This window comes from Callithrix jacchus, chromosome 7 (genome assembly GCF_049354715.1).
Source record: "Callithrix jacchus isolate 240 chromosome 7, calJac240_pri, whole genome shotgun sequence".
Taxonomy (NCBI): Eukaryota; Metazoa; Chordata; class Mammalia; order Primates; family Cebidae; genus Callithrix; species Callithrix jacchus.
In genome coordinates this window covers 26,289,972-26,308,167 of record NC_133508.1, presented here as the reverse complement: position 1 = coordinate 26,308,167, position 18,196 = coordinate 26,289,972, and the positions used below count along the sequence as shown (strand labels likewise).

Below are 18,196 nucleotides of genomic sequence, written 5' to 3'. Positions count from 1 at the left end.
TTTTGGTACCAGTACCATGCTGTTTTGATTACTGTAGCCTTATAGTATAGTTTGAAATCCAGTAGTGTGATGCCTCCTGCTGTGTTCTTTTTGCTTAGAACTGACTTGGCTATGGCGGGCTCTCTTTTGGTTCCATATAAAGTTTAAGGTGGTTTTTTCCAGTTCTGTGAAGAAGGTCATTGGTTGCTTGATGGGGATAGTGTTGAGTCTGTAAATAACTTTGGGCAGTATGGCCATTTTCACAATATTGATTCTTTCAAACATGGAATGCTTCTCCATCTGTTTGTGTCCTGTCTTATTTCGTTGAGCAGTGGTTTGTAGTTCCCCTTGAAGAGGCCCTTTACGTTCCTTGTTATTGTATTCCTAGGTGTTTTATTCTCTTTGTAGCAATTGTGAATGGCAGTTTGTTCTTGATTTGGCTCTCTTTCAGTCTGTTATTGGTGTATAGGAATGCTTGTGATTTTTGCACATTGATTTTGTATCCTGAGACTTTGCTGAACTTGCTTATCAGTTTCAGGATTTTTTGGGCTGAGACGATGGGGTCTTCTAGATATACTATCATGTCGTCTGCAAAGAGAGACTATTTGGCTTCCTCCTTTCCTATTTGAATACCCTTTATTTCTTTTTATTGTCTGATTGCTCTGCCTAGAACTTCCAGTATATTGAATAGGAGTGGTGAGAGAGGGCATCCTTGTCTAGTGCCAGATTTCAAAGGGAATGCTTCCAGTTTTTGCCCATTCAGTATGATATTGGCTGTTGGCTTGTCATAAATAACTTTTATTATTTTGAGATATGTTCCATCAATACTGAGTTTATTGAGGGTTTTTAGCATAAAGGCTGTTGAATTCTGTCAAAGGCCTTCTCTGCGTCAATTGAGATAATCATGTGGTTTTTGTTTTTGGTTCTGTTTATATGGTGAATTACGTTTATAGACTTGCATATGTTGAACCAGCCTTGCATCCCCAGGATGAATCCTACTTGATCATGGTGGATAAGCTTTTTGATGTGCTGTTGCAATCGGCTTGCCAATATTTTATTGAAGATTTTTGCATCTATGTTCATCATGGATATTGGTCTGAAGTTTTCTTTTCTTGTTGCGTCTCTGCTGGGTTTTGGTATCACGATGATGTTGGTCTCATAAAATGATTTGGGAAGGATTCCCTCTTTTCAGATTATTTGGAATAGTTTCAGAAGGAATGGTAACAGTTCCTCTTTGTGTGTCTGGTAGAATTTGGCTGTCAACCCATCTGGACCTGAGCTTTTTTTGTGTGGTAGGCTCTTAATTGCTGCTTCACCTTCAGACCTTGTTATTGGTCTATTCATAGTTTCTGCTTCCTCCTGGTTTAGGCTTGGGAGGACACAGGTGTCCAGAAATTTATCCATTTCTTCCAGGTTTACTAGTTTATGTGCATAGTGTTGTTTGTAATAATCTCTGATGATGGTTTGAAATTTTGTGGAATCTGTGGTAATTTCCCCTTTATCCTTTTTTATTGTGTCTATTTGGTTATTATCTCTTTTCTTTTTTATCAATCTGGCTTGTGGTCTGTCTATTTTGTTGATCTTTTCAAAAAACCAGCTCTTGGATTTATTAATTATTTGAAGGGTTTTTCGTGTCTCTATCTCCTTCAGTTCTGCTCTCCTCTTAGTTATTTCTTGTCTTCTGCTAGGTTTTGAGTTTTTTTGATCTTGCTCCTCTAGGTCTTTCAATTTTGATGACAGGGTGTCAATTTGGATCTCTCCACTCTTCTTATGAGGGCACTTATTGCTATATATTTTCCTCTAGAGACTGCTTTAAATGTGTCACAGACATTCTCGTATGTTGTGTCTTCATTCTCATTGGTTTTGAAGAACTTCTTTATTTCTGCCTTTATTTCATTGTTTATCCAGTCAACATTCCAGAGCCAGTTGTTCAGTTTCCATGAAGCTGTGAGGTTCTGAGTTAGTTTCTGAATTCTGAGTTCTAACTTGATTGCACTATGGTCTGAGAGACTGTTATGATTTCAGTTGTTTTGCATTTGCTGAGGAGTGATTTACTTCCAATTATGTGGTCAATTTTAGAGTAGGTGTGATGTGTTGCTGAGAAGAGTGTATATTCTGTGGATTTTGGGTGGAGAGTTCTGTAAATGTCTATCAGGTTTGCTTGTTCCAGGTCTGAGTTCAAGTCCTGGGTATCCTTGTTAGTTTTCTGTCTGGTTGATCTGTCTAATATTGAAAGTGGAGTGTTAAAGTCTCCCACTATCATTGTGTGGGAGTCTAAGTCTCTTTGTAAGTCATTAAGAACTTGCGTTATATATCTGGGTGCTCCTGTATTGGGTCCATATATATTTAGGATCGTTAGCTCTTCTTGTTGTATCAATCCTTTTACCATTATGTAATGTCCTTCTTTGTCTCTTTTGATCTTTGTTGCATTAAAGTCTTTTTTTATCAGAGATGAAAATTGCAACTCCTGCTTTTTTTTGCTTTCAATTTGCTTGGTAAATCTTCCTCCATCCCTTTATTTTGAGCCTTTGTGTATCTTTGCATGTGAGATGGGTTTCCTGGATACAGCACACCGATGGGTTTTGTGGGTTTTTATCCAATTTGCCAGTCTGTGTCTTTTGATTTAGCCCATTTACATTTAGGGGTAATATTGTTATGTGTGAATTTGATACTACCATTTTGATGCTAGCTGGCTGTTTTGCCCGTTAGTTGATGCAGATTCTTCATTTTGTTGATGCTCTTTAGCATTTGGTATGTTTTTGGAATTACTGTTACTGGTTGTTCCATTCTATGTGTAGTGCCTCTTTCAGGAGCTCTTGTAAAGCAGGCCTGGTGGTGACAAAATATCTGAGTACTTGCTTGTTCACAAAGGATTTTATTTTTGCTTCACTTATGAAGCTCAGTTTGGCTGGATATGAAATTCTGGGTTGAAAGTTCTTTTCTTTAAGGATGTTGAATATTGGCCCCCACTCTCTTCTGGCTTGTAGGGTTTCTGCCAAGAGATCTGCTGTGAGTCTGATGGGCTTCCTTTTGTGGGTGACTCACCCTTTCTCTCTGGCTGACCTTAGCATTTTCTCCTTCATTTCAACCCTGGTGAATCTGATGATTATGTGCCTTGGGGTTGCTCTTCTTGCGGAATATCTTTGTGGTGTTCTCTGTATTTCCTGGACTTGAATATTGGCCTGCCTTGCTAGGTTGGGGAAATTTTCCTGGATAATATTCTGAAGAGTGTTTTCCAGCTTGGATTCATTCTCTTCATCACATTCAGGTATACCTATCATGTAGATTAGGTCTCTTCACATAGTCCCACATTTCTTGGAGACTTTGTTCATTCTTTTTTGGGCTTTTTTCTCTGATCTTGGTTTCTCGTTTTATTTCATTTAGTTTATCTTTGACCTCTGATACCCTTTCTTCTGCTTGGTCAATTCAGCTGTTGAGACTTGTGCACGCTTCACAAAGTTCTTGTGTTGTGTTTTTTAGCTCCATCAATTCACTCATATTCCTCTCTAAGTTGTCCATTTTTGTTATCATTTCCTCAAATCTTTTTTCAAGGTTCTTAGTTTCTTTGCATTGAGTTAGACCATGTTCTTTTAGCTCACGGAAGTTTCTCATTACCCACCTTCTGAAGTCTGATTCTGTCATTTCATTACACTCATTCTCCGTCCAGCTTTGTTCGCTTGCTGGTGAGGGATTGTGTTCCCTTGTAGGAGGCAAGGTGTTCTGGTTTCAGGTGTTTTCGTCTTTTTTGCACTGGTTTATTCCCATCTTTGTGGATTTATCCACCTGTCGTCTGAGTAGTTGCTGACTTTTCAGTTGGGTCTCTGAGTGGACGTCCAGATTGTTGATGATGAAGTATTTCTGTTTCTTAGTTTTCCTTCTAACAGTCTAGCTCCTCTGCTGTAGGACTGCTGAGGTCCACTCCAGGCCCTGCTTGCCTGGGTACACCTGTAGCAGCTGCGGAACAGTGAGGGATGCTACTAGTTTCTTCTTCTGCTATCTTTGTCCCAGAATGATGCCCACCAAATATCAGTCTGATCAGTCCTTTTTGAGGTGACTCTTTGGACATATGGGGGTCAGGGATCTGCTTGAGGAGATGGTCTGTACTTTATAGGAGCTCAAGTGCTGAGCTATGAGTTCCATTGTTCATTCAGGGCTGGTAGGCAGGTACGTTTAAGTCTGCTGCAGCAGAACTCATAAAGCCCCTTTTTTTCCTCAGGTGCTCTGTCTCAGGGAGTTAGGGCTTTATTTATGAGTATCTGTTGCACTGTCCTGCCCAGCAAGGAGGCAGTCTAATCACTACCTGCCTGCCGAGGCTCTGCCCTGCTGCCGTGGGCTCTGCCCTGCTGCCGAGTGTAATTCCCTGTAGTCCTGTTTATCTGGGTGTGGTTAGAACTGCTGTGGCGATGGTGGCCCACCTCTGTAGTGGCGGACTCTGTTATGGCAGGTTGCCTTGGCAATGGCAGGCTGCATCAGCAATGGGAGAGTACCTCCGTAGGGGCAGAATGCCTTGGTAATGGCGGACACCCCTCCCCCACCAAGCTGCACTGTCCTGGGTTCAGCTGTGCTTGCCATGAAACTTTCCACCTCGAGCATTTCCAATTGCTGTTTTGTTTGTTTTTGTGGGGGTGGGACCTGCCGAGCCTGATCACCTGGGTCCCTGCCTCAGAGCCCTTTTGTTTTTTTAAATTTGAATGGTTGACTCTCTCCCACGTGTTTCAGTCGCCTGCTGAAAGGGCACCGGGATCTGTGTGATTTCCTGTGCAGTGACCCACTGCGCTGGCTCAAACGTCGCTGCCTGGGAATCTCCTGGCCTGGCTTACTGTTTAAGTCCCGTTTAATCAGATGAATGTGCTAAACTGCCTTCCCAGATCTCAAATTGCTGGTTTAACAGGGCAACCAGACCAGTGTATTTTGTACGGAGTGCTGTGCCAGCCAAAACAGCTGCGCTGGTGTCCCATGGAGCTCCTACACCTGGGAATTTCCTGGTCTGTGGGCAATAAAAATCCGTCTGGAAATGTGGTGTCCACTCATCCTCTGCGCTTTCACTGAGAGCTGCAATCCTGAGTTGCTCCTATAGCGCCATCTTCCCCCTTCTCCCAGAAGAAGTATTTTAATGTGTACAATAAAAATCTATTAATTTATTAAATAGCAAGACATCACTGGTCATCTCATATTTTCTTATCTCTGAAGTAATACTGTGAATGTGAATGCCTATTCAAAGAAGATGTTTTTGCCAGCACTGAAGTACAATTAGGAAAGAAAGATATGTAAGAGTTATATGTAGTATTTACATATTTCCTAGTTTAGAAGAGAATAAAGAAGTACCATTAGACTGTTTTGCTATCTTCCCCTTTAAACAAACAAACAAAAAATGAAACAGCTCTAGGTAACTGGCTGTCTGTTCTTTTTCAAGTACACCAAATAATAGCCTTTTATATGATTGCTGGGAATAGTGGTTCCAGCCTTAAAAACATGAAGGGAATCACACTGTGAGTCTGCTACTGCTCTGCAATTGTGAACTGCCAAAGGGAAGAAGGAACAGTTCTGTGCTGTCTAAAGAACTCAGCAGCCCAGCTTCTCAATCCTGCCGTTTCTCCTGACCCTTCAGAAATACAAAGGTCTGCAAAGGCTTTATATTCCCTTCTGTGTACATGTTATCTCCAGGGCAGTAGCATTAAAGGTTTAATAGCTGAACAAATAGAAAGCTCACATTCATTCTAACTTACCCTCTTTCTATCATCCTATGTTCCCTTTCCTTATGGCAGGCCTGATATTACTAGGTAGATGTAAGTATAAAAACAGAATAACCAATAATGCATGACACATGAAAGTAGTATTTATGTCTATAAAAACCACTCTGATGACTGAAAATGTGCATTTGAGAGGCTTTATGACTATTTACTGAATTTTTGTGCTTTGAAATACCACCTGTAATTGGCAGTCTTTAGTCTCCTGAAAAGGATATAATTTCAAAGAGAAAAATTGCTATAATTGGGGAGCAATGAGAAAAAGCAATGTCACTATTAAGAATGAACAAATCAGGACCAATTCAAATGAATAATAAAATGCAGACTGTAGCACCACTGTGAAAGGAGCAATTATAGCTAAGATTAGATTATGAGGGAAAGGGTATTTTAAAAGAAAGATGTCCTAACTCTGAATTTTGGATCCATTAAAGCTGAAGGCACACTAAGCAAACAGCTCCTGTGAGAGAAGTCCAGATTTCCTTACTTACTTAAAATGTGGTAGTTCATCCAGCCAAGAAGGGGAAAACTATGGTTAAATCTCACTTCTCCTGTTTGTGTCCATCAATACCAAATGCCTTATATGAGACTGATTTAACTCAATTCTGACTTTGTTTTATGGTCTCTCAGTTCAGGAAGGAAGCATTTGAAGAATCCTAATTCAGTCCTCATCTTCCCAGCTCCCCTCCACCCTTGATACTGATCCTCAACAGTGGATACTAGGGGTTAAAGGGAGTACAAAGTCCAAAGAGGTATTTACATCTCAGTAAACAAGTCAGTCAACAGATGTGGTAGCAACAGGCAGAAAGGAATATACGTAAGGTATTTCAAAATGAGACATAGGTAGAAACAAACAGAAAACATTGGTTCTCACTTTATGTCTACATCATTAGAAAAACCTAAAATATTGAGTGACAACAAAAATCCCTATAGATGTTCTATAGAAAACTAAATCAGTTCCCACAGCATAAAACTTCATGCGAGTATATTGCTGGAATTTTAGGGGACCAGCAACCAGTGCCCTTTTACTAAACCTGGGCACCATTTAGATTCTAAAAATAAACATGCAGAGAATTAAGATGAAAATAACTCCTAAAAATAAATATGCAGAGAATTTAGACAAAAGTAACTGCAGGATTTTAATTCTGGATTGAAATATAATTAAAATGATTTTTCATTGTGAAAAGCATCTCGCAGGAGTTTCTCTAGGCTAGTACGGCCATCCAAACACACCAGGCTTAGAATGAGGACAGTCACTCATTGCTTTGATACGCCCACTCCAGTACACACATTCTTTATGTAGATTCACATTAAAAGACTAGCATTGTTAACGTGACTCTCTGGGTAACATCATAGCCACTGCCCCTCTTTTGGTATCCTCATGCAAAATAATTTATATGGACTTTATTACAGTAAGAGGTATAATTAGCAGTCATGTTGTAGTACAAAGTATTGATGCCAGAAGCCAATTTTCTGAAAGTGCCTCTAAAGCAGCACCTGCACCATTCATGTTTATAAATTAGGTAATTGTACATCTACCCACTTATGTGTATATGTGATTAGTCTAATTTACATATGCAAATCAATTATCTTATATACAGTTTGCCAACTTCTTGCTTTCCTTAGACTTTTTTTCCCCCCTACTTTGTAAGTTGAAGTAGATCAGATTTTGGAAAAACCATTTTATTAAACTAAATTTATTCTTTTTTTTCCTAATCCATTTAGAGATATTTTCAATGTCTTCATCTGATAATAAATTATAAGGAAAAAATTCAAAGAAATTGTTATGAGAGTCTACTGATTCATTATATCTGGATGCTGCTTTACTTATACTAGATATTCCCAAATCATTTTAATAAATTCAACTCATTTTAATCATTCTGCTCTCTCAAAAAACATTTAAATAAGATCAGGAGTTTCTGTCACCTAATTCTAGATGATAATACTCAAAATGCCAAGATATAAGTATAGGGATTTAATAGGCATAACAACAATGAATGACCTCATTCAATATTTTTAAGCTTTGGGAAAAGAATTATACCTCATTTTTTTGTCCATTTAGGCCTATATTAGACAGAATACCTGAATCTCCACTTAAATGCACATCTGCCAATGATTCTATACATGGAAGAAAATTAAAGATGCATTATTGAAAATGTTTTGAAGGATATAAAAAAATTATATTCAAGATTACATCCAGGATTTTACACAGCAGTACTTTTCAAAATATCCAAACACAAACAAGAATTAAACTCTAAAATTATCCATTAATGTAAAGCAAAATGGTTTAGGTTCATAATTTATTTTCTATTATTTAGTAACTAAGTTTAGATTAGTAAAAGGTTAGCTTTGCTCTTATATGTGATTTCACTAAAAATATAAAGCTATCTTAAACTAGAGAAATAAAACATGCAGTTGATCCTTGAACAACAAGGGTTTAAACTGTGTTCGTCCCCTTATATGTTAATTTTCTTCCACCTGTGCCACACCCGAGACAGCAAGACCAACCCTTCCTTTTCCTCCTCCTCCTCAGCCTATTCAATGTGAAGATGAAGAGGATGAAGACCTTTATGATGATCCACTTCCATTTAATGAATAGTAAATACATTTTCTCTTTTTTTCTTTTCTGTAGCTTATTTTATTGTGAGAAAATAGTATATAATACATATAACATAAAATATATATTAATTGACTGCTTATGATATCAGTAAGGCTTCTGGTAAACAGTAAGCTATTAGTAGTTAAGTTTTAGGGGAGTCAAAAGTTATACTCCAATTTTTCAGTGCATGGGAGATTGTCATCCCTAACCTCTTGTTGATTAAGGGTCAACTATAATATTGAAATCATAGATAAATTGTCTATTTTTAAATGACACACATGGTTATTTAATTTTATAAAATAATATGCAGCATCAGATGATGAAAGATTTTTTAAAATACTATTTTACATTTTGAAAGTCTCTAGAGCATAAAGGTGGCAGATGAAATATATACATTTATTTCCTCTTACTCATGAATCCCGATTAAAAAATGTTGGTAAAGGAATAAAAAATTATAACTGCAAAGAAAAAGAGGACAGAAAAAAGGCGAGCACTGAGCAAAACATTTCAATAAATTTTACAATATGGAAGGCAGACAAGCAAGTGGTAACTGATTTAGCAATGCAGAGGAAGCCACAAACTAAGATACTTTGTGTGGTTCTTTTGAGGTCACCCAAGCAGATTAACCCAGACAGTGGTAGGGCATAGCAGAAGTAGAGAAGCAGTTGAGAGGAGCAGGGCAGAAAGCAAGGGGTCATTTGGAAGTCTGCAATCAAAAGACTCAAAACAACTGCCTGAGCGGTCCACCCACCACCACCCACCCCCCACACTATCACACATACACATTAAGAGACTCAAAATTTTGTTCCCTGAACTGGAGGTATTCAAGATTTGGTGGTATCAGCAAAACGGGTAATCGAGGACAGGCACAAACTACTACATGATGTGCCAAACAGAGAAGGAAATTTGGAAAGAGGAGGCCAGGGGATCCAGGAACCAGTGATTCCATCTAGGTGGGCAACAGAGAGATGTCAAAGAGGTCAGACACATGGCAGGTCTTCAAACTGGAGTGGGAAGCTGAAGAGCTCCAAAAGTGTAACAAACAATCTTGCCAAAATTAAGAACATGGATTACTAAATGAGGCAGTTTAGAAGCTATGCCATACTTTTCTAAGAATAGCAATCACAACACATCAAAAGTGTGGACCTGCTAAGGAGAAGGTGGCACCACTAAACTGGTTCTATGTTTTTATTACTTTATCTTATCAGCACTTTGGAACTATCTGCTTTTTTATTACTCAAGTAAATATATTTACTTTGGAAAACATAATAATTAAAACTATCTGAAGTTACATTAAGTGAAAATATAGAATAATTTCATAAGTAATATTGTCAACAATTTTAAACATACAAAAAATATACACTCCTATTCAACATAGTATTGTAAGTGCTGGCCAGAGCAATCAGGCAAGAGAAAGAAATAAAGGTCATCCAAATAGGAAGAAAGGAAGGCAAACTATCTCTATTTGCAGATGACATGATTCTGTATCTAGAAAACTCCATAGTCTCAGCCCAAAAACTCCTTAAGCTGATAAACAACTTCAGCAGTCTCAAGATACAAAATCAGTGTACAAAAATCACTAGCATTCCTATATACCAAAAATAGCCAAGCTGAAAGCCAGATCAAAAACACAGTCCCATTCACAAATGCCACAAAATAATAAAATACCTAGGAATACAGCTGACCAGGGAGGTGAAAGATCTCCACAATGAAAACTGCAAAACACTGCTCAAAGAAATCACAAACAAATGGAAAAACATTCCATACTCATGGATAGGAAGAATCAATATCATTTAAATGTCCATACTTTCCCAAAGCAATTTATAGATTCAATGCTATTCTTACCAAACTACCAATGACATTCTTCACAGAACTAGAAAAAACTATTTTAAAATTTATATAGAACCAAAAAAGAACCTGAATAGCCAAGGCAATCTTAAACAAAAAGAACAAAGCTGAAGGCATCACACTACCCAATTTCAAACTATACTTCAGGGCTGTAGTAACCAAACAGCATGGTACTGGTACAAAAAGAGATGAATAGACCAATGCATAGAGAGCCCAGAAATAAGGCCACACATCTAAAACTATCTGATCTTTGACAAAGCTGACAAAAACCAGCAATGGGGAAAGGATTCCCTATTCAATAAATGGTGCTGGGATAACTGGCTAGACATATGCAGAAGACTGAAACTGAACCCCTTGCTTACATCATATACAAAAATCAACTCCAAATGGATTAAAGACTTAACTATAAAACCCAAAACTATAAACACCCTGGAAGACAACCTAGGCAATACCATCTATTCTGGACATAGGAATCAGCAAAGATTTCATGACAAAGACTCTAAAAGCAATAGCAACTAAAGCAAAAATTGACCAATGAGATCTTATTAAACTAAAAAGCTTCTGCAGCCGGGCGCAGTGGCTCATGCCTGTAATCCCAGCACTTTGGGAGACCGAGGCAGGCAGAGCACATGAAGTCAGGAGTTTGAGACCAGCCTGGCTAACATGGTGAAACGCCAACCCTACTAATAATACAAAAATTAGTCGGGCATAGTGGCAGGTGCCTGCATTCCCAGATATTTGGGAGGCTGAGGCAGGAGAATTGCTTGAAGCTGGGAGGCAGAGGTTGCAGTGAACCAGGATTGCACCACTGCACTACAGCCTGAGTGACAGAGCAAGACTCTATCCCAACCCCCCCAAAAAAGAGCTTCTGCACAGCAAAAGAAACCATCAACAGAGTAAACACACAGTCTACAGAATGGGAGAAAATTTTTGCAGACTATGCAACTGACAAAGGTTGAATATCCAGCATCTATAAGGAACTTATATTTAGAAGAAAAGACAATCCCATTAAGAAGTGGGCAAAGGACATGAACAGATACTTTTCAAAGCAGGACATACATGTGGCCAATAGCATATGAAAAAGGCTCAACATCACTGATTATTAGAGAAATGAAATTCAAAGCCACAATGAGATACCAGTCAGAATCGCCATTTGTAAAAAGCTAAAATATAACAGGTGTTGGTGAGGTTTCAGAGAAAATAAAATGCTTATATGCTGCTGGTGGGAGTGTAAATTAGTTCAGCCATTGTGGAAAACAGTGTGATGATTTCCTCAAAGAACTAAAAGCAGAACTACCATTCAACCCAGCTATCCCATTACTGGGTATATGCCCAAAGGAATAGAAATTGTTCTACCAAATTGTATCTACACGCAAAGATACATGCATGTGCATGTTTATATTCATTGCAGTATAATATACAAGAGCAAAAACATGAAATCAACCTAAATGGCTGTATTAATCTGTTTTCATGCTGCTGATAAAGACATACCCAAGACTGGACAATATACAAAAGAAAGAGTTTTAAAAGACTTATAGTTCCACATGGCTGGGGAGATCTCACAATCATGGTGGAAGGCAAGGAGAAGCAAGTCACATCTTACACGGATGACAGCAGGCAAAGAGAGAGCTTGTGGAGGGAAAATCCCCCTTATAAAACCATCAGATCTCATGAGACTTACTATCACTAGAACATCATGGGAAAGTCCTGCCTCCATGATTCAATTACCTCCTACCGGTTCCCCTTCCACAACACATGGGAATTCAAGATGAGATTTGGGTGAAGACACAGCCAAACCATATCAATGCCATCAATGGCAGACTGAATAAAGAAAATGTGGTACATATACATTGTAGAATACTATGCAGCCATAAAAAAGACTGACATTATGTTCTTTGAAGTAATATGGTTGAAGCCAGAGGCCATTATCCTTAGCAAACGAATGCAGGAACAGAAAACCAAATGTCACATGTTCTCACTTATAAGTGGGAGTTAAATCATGAGAACACATGGACAATAGAGAAGAACAACAGATACTGGGGTCTACCTGAGGATGGAGGGGGGTAAGATGGAGAGGATCAGGAAAAAATAATGGGAACTAGGCTTCACACCTGGGTGATAAAATAATCTGTAAAACAAGCCCCTGTGACACAAGTTTATCTATATAACAAACTTGCACGTGTACTCTTGAACTTAAAATTTTAAAAAAGGACAAAAAAAGAAAAAAGTATACAACAAAATGAAACAAATATGTTAACTGTTAAGAATTTTTTTATAGCTTCAAATATTTTCTGCAATGATCATCTATTATTTGTAGAATCACTTTAAAACCATTGTGGAAGCCAGGCACAGTGTCTCATGCCTATAATCCTAGCACTTTGGAAGGCCGAGGTAGGCAGATCACTTGAGGTCAGGAGTTTGAGACCAGCCTGATCAACATAGTGAAACACTGTCTTTACTTAAAAAAAAAAAAAAAATTAGCTGGGCATGGTGGCATGTGACTGTAATCTCAGCTACTCAGGAGGTTAAGGCTTGAGAATCCCTTGAACTGATGTGGAGGATGCAATCATTGAGATTGCACCACTGTACTCCAGGCTGGGTAACATACCAAGATTCCATCTCAAAAAAAAAAAAAAAAAAGAACAATGCCAGGCACGGTGGCTCACACCTGTGATCCCAGCACTTTGGGAGTCCGAGGCAAGTGGGTCACAAATCAGGAGTTCCAGACCAGCCTGGCCAAGATGGCAAAACCCTGTCTTTACTAAAAATACAAAAAACTAGCTGAGTGTGGTGGCATGCGCTTGTAATCCCAGCTACTCTGGAGACTGAGATGGAGAATTGTTTAAACCTGGGAGGTGGAGGTTGCAGTGAGATCGTGCCACTGCACTCCAGCCCAAGTGACAGAGCGAGACTCTGTCTCAAAACACAAACAAACAAAAAACATGATGGAAAAATATGAATATAAAGTCTTAATATAATTTACATATGATTACTATGCCTATTACACTTTGGCTGTGCCCCTCCAAAATTCATGTGTTGAAACTTAATGGTGAATGTGATATTATCAAGAGGTGGGATTTTTAAGAGGTAGTTAGGCCATGAGGGCTTCTTTCTTGTGAATGGGGTTTTAAGATCCTTATTAAAAATAGGCTCCACACAGTGTTGGGCTCTCTTGCCTTCTGCCTTCTGCCATGTGAGAACACAGCATTTCTTCTCTCCAGAGCATATAGCAACAAGGTGCCATCTTGGAGGTGAACAGGCCTCACCAAACTGAACCTGATGGTTCTTGGATCTTGGACTTTCAGCCTCCAAAACTGTAAGGAATAAATTTCTATTCTTTTTTTTTTTTTGAGATGGAGTTTCACTCTTGTTACCCAGGCTGGAGTGCAATGGCGCGATCTCAGCTCACCGCAACCTCCGCCTCCTGGGTTCAGGCAATTCTCCTGCCTAAGCCTCCTGAGTAGCTGGGATTACAGGCACGCACCACCACGCCCAGCTGATGTTTTGTATTTTTAGTAGAGACAGGGTTTCACCATGTTGACCAGGATGGTCTTGATCTCTTGGCCTCATGATCCACCCGCCTCAGCCTTAAATTTCTATTCTTTATGAATTACTCAGGGTGTCAACTTTTGTTACAGCAGTACAAATGGACTGAGACAATGCCACCTCAGGAAAAGCAATGGAACATTCTAAAAGAAAATACTCAAATGCTTATAAAATAATAATGAACACAAAAAATATATGATGTTATAGTTGTCAAATAAAGGTATCTACTGTCCCTGACTTTGATAAAAGCAACTTTAAAAAATTCTAATAGATTTTATTAGAAATAATGTTTACCTCACTTGTATAATATTCAATGAAAATCAGAAAAATGGAATTATTCTGAGACTGGCAGTCACCTTAGTGAGGGACCTGCTAGTATCCTGCCTTAGAAAGGATTGCTAAAGTGTAAGAAAACTTTTTTAGGATTGGAAAAAGCAGATTCCACAGCTTCCTTTTGGCAACTTACTTGGTATCGACACCATTTTGAGTAAGTTTTCTTCCATATAAATTTTAATACCTGGTTCTGTAGCTTAATTCATTAGCATTCAATAAAGACAGAAAAAGAAAATCACAGCTCACTATTTTTGGGTAATAAAGCCTCACCTTAACATTAATTTTCTCTTATATCCTAGCACCTGGCACAGAGCCTTATCACATGTTAAGAAAACAAAATATAGATGAATAAATATTATAATGAAATCCCTTTTAACTTGTTTTTCTGTGGGAAAAATAGTTTCAGTTTCTTTAGTCTTTTATTGTCAAGTTATTTCCTTTTAATATTTAATAGTCTTTGTGGCTTTCCTTCAATTTTCTGATATGTTTCTTAAGAGAGCAAGGCCAAAACTAGGCACAACATTTGTGGTCAGGAACTTACCAGAATTGTTTATATGGTATCAATGTTACATAACTAGTACAGTAAGTCATTTCAGAATGAAACAAAAACAAGATGAGCCACGTAGTCATGTTTGTAGAAAATCACATATATATGAAACGAAGTAAGCACTGTAAGTTTCCACCCATGCAAATAATGCTGAAACACTTACCTCAAGAACCAACCACAGCTTGTCTCCATTTACTTTATCCTTCTTAAAATATATCCCATAGAATCTAACCACATTAGGGTGGTCAGAAAGAGATTTTAAGATGTTATATTCTGCTTCAATCTCTTCATCAATATCCTAGTTTCAAGAAGTCATAAGAAGAGAATTGTGAGAAAAACGTAAGTAATTTCAAAGAAATAGATTATAGAATACCAAATATAGAATTCCATTTTGTCAAGAAGGTCATAATAGTTTTTACTGTGCTTGGTATTAGGTATTGTAATTTCTCATTATGTTATTTAAGGGGAGAAATTGTGATTTTCATGCTAATCAAGTGAATCTCAAGTTATTTTAATCACATTTTGAAAGGGTTAAAGAAAAAGTTATTTTATATGCAATTATAAATAAATATTTATGGAGAGCTACTCCAGATGATTTTGATTTTGTAGTATTAACTTTGTTATAGTGGCAAAGCCATTGATCTGAAATAATAAACTTTAGGACTGGAAATCCGGTTCATTTTGTTTCTTCAGAAAAAAGGGTATTTAGAAGCTATCCAAAAATCAGTCCTACAAACAATAAATTCCTGCTTTTTCAAAAAACTAAAATGGAGTTAAGTTATAAAAGACTGCACAAAACCTTTAATGAACTAAAGGTCCGTTCACCAAAAGAAGAACAGGTTGCTATCTTGTCAATAAGAATGAAAGATAGCTACTTAGTCATGTTTCTAGAAAATCACTTAAATGAAACAATTCACAGAGTAATAAATAAAAGAAAGCCTTATTAATGTTGTTTTTATAGTGACATGTAATGTATATGTTGTTTTATTACAGAATCATGGAATCATAGAGGTAGAATTTATATATGAGCTCTAATTTTTAAAGGAATAAAGTCAAGCCCTGAGAAGTTACAGTCAGAGCTGGGTAGTGCAAAATCCAGATACAGACTCCAAGCCTACTACCTTCTCATCTTACTCATTCAACCCCCCTCTTGAAAAAAAAATCACTGATTAAAAATATGTAATAGTAAGACTCCTTTAATTTAAAATAAGCTAATCTTTGAAAGCTGTTTGGATGCTATAATCTCTTTGTTATTAATCTTTTTTATTTGACTTGTGACATGATGAAGAGTAAATAAGTAATTCTTAGAAAAATATATACGTACTGTGACAAGAATGAAAGCAAAAGAATAAATTGCTATAGTTATGAAATCAATATTTCATTAAATAGTACTAAGTATGACTCATAAGGTTTGTAGATACACCATACATGAGTAAATTATGAAAGAATAGTGGTTACTTAGATTATAAGCCATCTGTTCTTCTCCATTAAGAAGGAAGGGAAAGAGAGATACACTATGGGGTCAGACAATGTGATTGGGCTGAATTTCTTTCTCATGCTGCCACACACCCGAATCCCTAATGCAAAGGCTAGAGGAAAGATGTACAGTCACTTTGGTAGAACTTAGCTTATGACTCTCTTCCTTCAGTTTAAATGTTTAGAAGTTTCCAAGAGAATGTGAAGACATTCAGCACCAGTTAAGCCTAGGCATGCTAGGTCTCATTTTTTTCCTCCAGTGTTATTTAATTTATTACTTTAAAATAAACCTCCCCTACCTTTTTCCTCTGCTCAAAGTAATATGGAACAGTGTAGTTATGATGGGTTTAGCAGAAATAAACTGTCAAAAAAAGAAACAGCAACCCTAAAATGAACAAATGGAAACTCCAAGACCTATTGCAGCATCCCACAGTTAGTAGATAAACTGTAACAAAGTCCTACCTCTCTGATACCCTCTCTGCACACATATCATCATTTCCATCATGACATATTCCCATCATGTGTGCAAGAGTCCTTTAATCAGAGAAATTGTTTTCAACAGATGTTGGGGAACATGTGATTACTGAGCTCATTCTGGTTCACCCATGTGCTATGGTAGAGAAAGGTGTCTCCCAGCAACCTGAAGATATTCTGAAACTGCTAGCTCTCATGAACACAAAACAGAATCTCAGTAGTCTCATGCTCTTTACAGAAGAGAAAAGGTTTGGCAGTTTCCCTTATTACTACTACCAAACAATGAAAAAAAGCATATGGGGACCCCCTCATTGTGGCCTCACATGAGATCAGCAGGGCTGAACATGAAATTTAATTTTTCATAATGAGGAACATTGCCCTGATTATATATCCATACCATGTGTGCTTTGGAAACATTTAAGCAAACCTTAAAATTAATTTTCCTTCTCTGAAATAAATTAAGTTTTTAAAAATACTCTTTAGTTTGGTCTTAGAGAAATATTTCCTGAAGCCTAAATAAATGCAGGACAAAAAGGAGATATGGTTAAGATGACATTTTAGGATTACTTCTAGACCCCTGAGTTTGTATCTTTACAAAGATCTTCTAGACCTCTGAGTTTGTATCTTTACAATTTTTATGTCTAAAATAATATTGAGTCAACCTCAATAATATTGTCTGTTGAGAGCAGCAATTTTTGTGTGCTTATGCATTTAAGCATTTATTCATCAAGTACTTATTGTGCCTTATTACATGTAGTAAGCACAGAAACTTGGAAAATCAAACAAGTAGACATTTCTTTTACATTTATTTTTAAATTGTAATCTATTTTAGACTGCTATTGTGATGAATTATTCAAGATACAATACAGTCTTTTTAAGCATTTAATACAGATAAAAATAAAGCTAATTAGAAGAAAAAAATACGACTTACATGAATTGGATCCAGAATTTTGACTGCTGCTTTTTGGCCATTTTTCTTATTCAATACTTTAAAAACTTTCCCATAAGTTCCTTTGCCAATTGTCTCAATGATTTCCCATGTATCAGAAGGATCAGGAAAGTTATCAAAGATGATTGTTTTTCCAATTAATGGAAACATCTCAAAGGTTTAAATACCTGGAGATAAGAAGTACAGTTTCATCTACATTTGACTGAGGATATCAAATGGCACACACAAACCCATGGGAAATTAGCTAATATTTTCACTGCTATGGTAGAAAATATTCAACAGTAACCAAACATATTTCAGAGTCATAAGAAATTTGAATTTCTATTCTCATTTGCAAACATTAATATGAGTTTAATAATGCTTTGTAAGTAGGACTTTATTTCTATGTCCAATCTAGTCTCTTATTAATTGCTATTCTTTTTAGATTAAAATAAGATATATATTTATATTATTTTGATTTTCTTCTTTATATTAAATATTACAACAATCAAATAATTTTAGAATAAACTTAGAGATAATAAAATTCGACTTTCTCATTTAAGCAGATTTTACACATTATAAATGATCATGTTTTATATCACTTCTCTATGTAAAACTCGATAATGAGTCTTCTACATGGCCTTTAGGAGGAAATTTTCTTAATATAACCTACCAAGTTCTTTAAAATATGGCCTTTCCTTAATATTCCAGCCTCTTCTCTC

At 37.0% G+C, this 18,196-nt stretch overlaps 1 protein-coding gene across 8 annotated transcripts in view; it reads right to left on the bottom strand.

Moving 5' to 3' along the window:
• Positions 1-18,196, bottom strand: part of MYO3A (myosin IIIA) — a 236,097-nt gene that overhangs the window by 200,741 nt on the left and 17,160 nt on the right. For all 8 annotated transcript variants that reach the window (XM_035306980.3, XM_054258524.2, XM_035306978.3 and 5 more), the window contains 2 exons: positions 17,478-17,662; positions 14,760-14,894 (listed from right to left, as the gene is read on the bottom strand). In XM_035306980.3, the coding sequence (XP_035162871.3) occupies positions 14,760-14,894; positions 17,478-17,645 (303 nt within the window). In that variant the 5' untranslated portion in view covers positions 17,646-17,662. The remainder of the gene's footprint in view (positions 1-14,759; positions 14,895-17,477; positions 17,663-18,196) is intronic.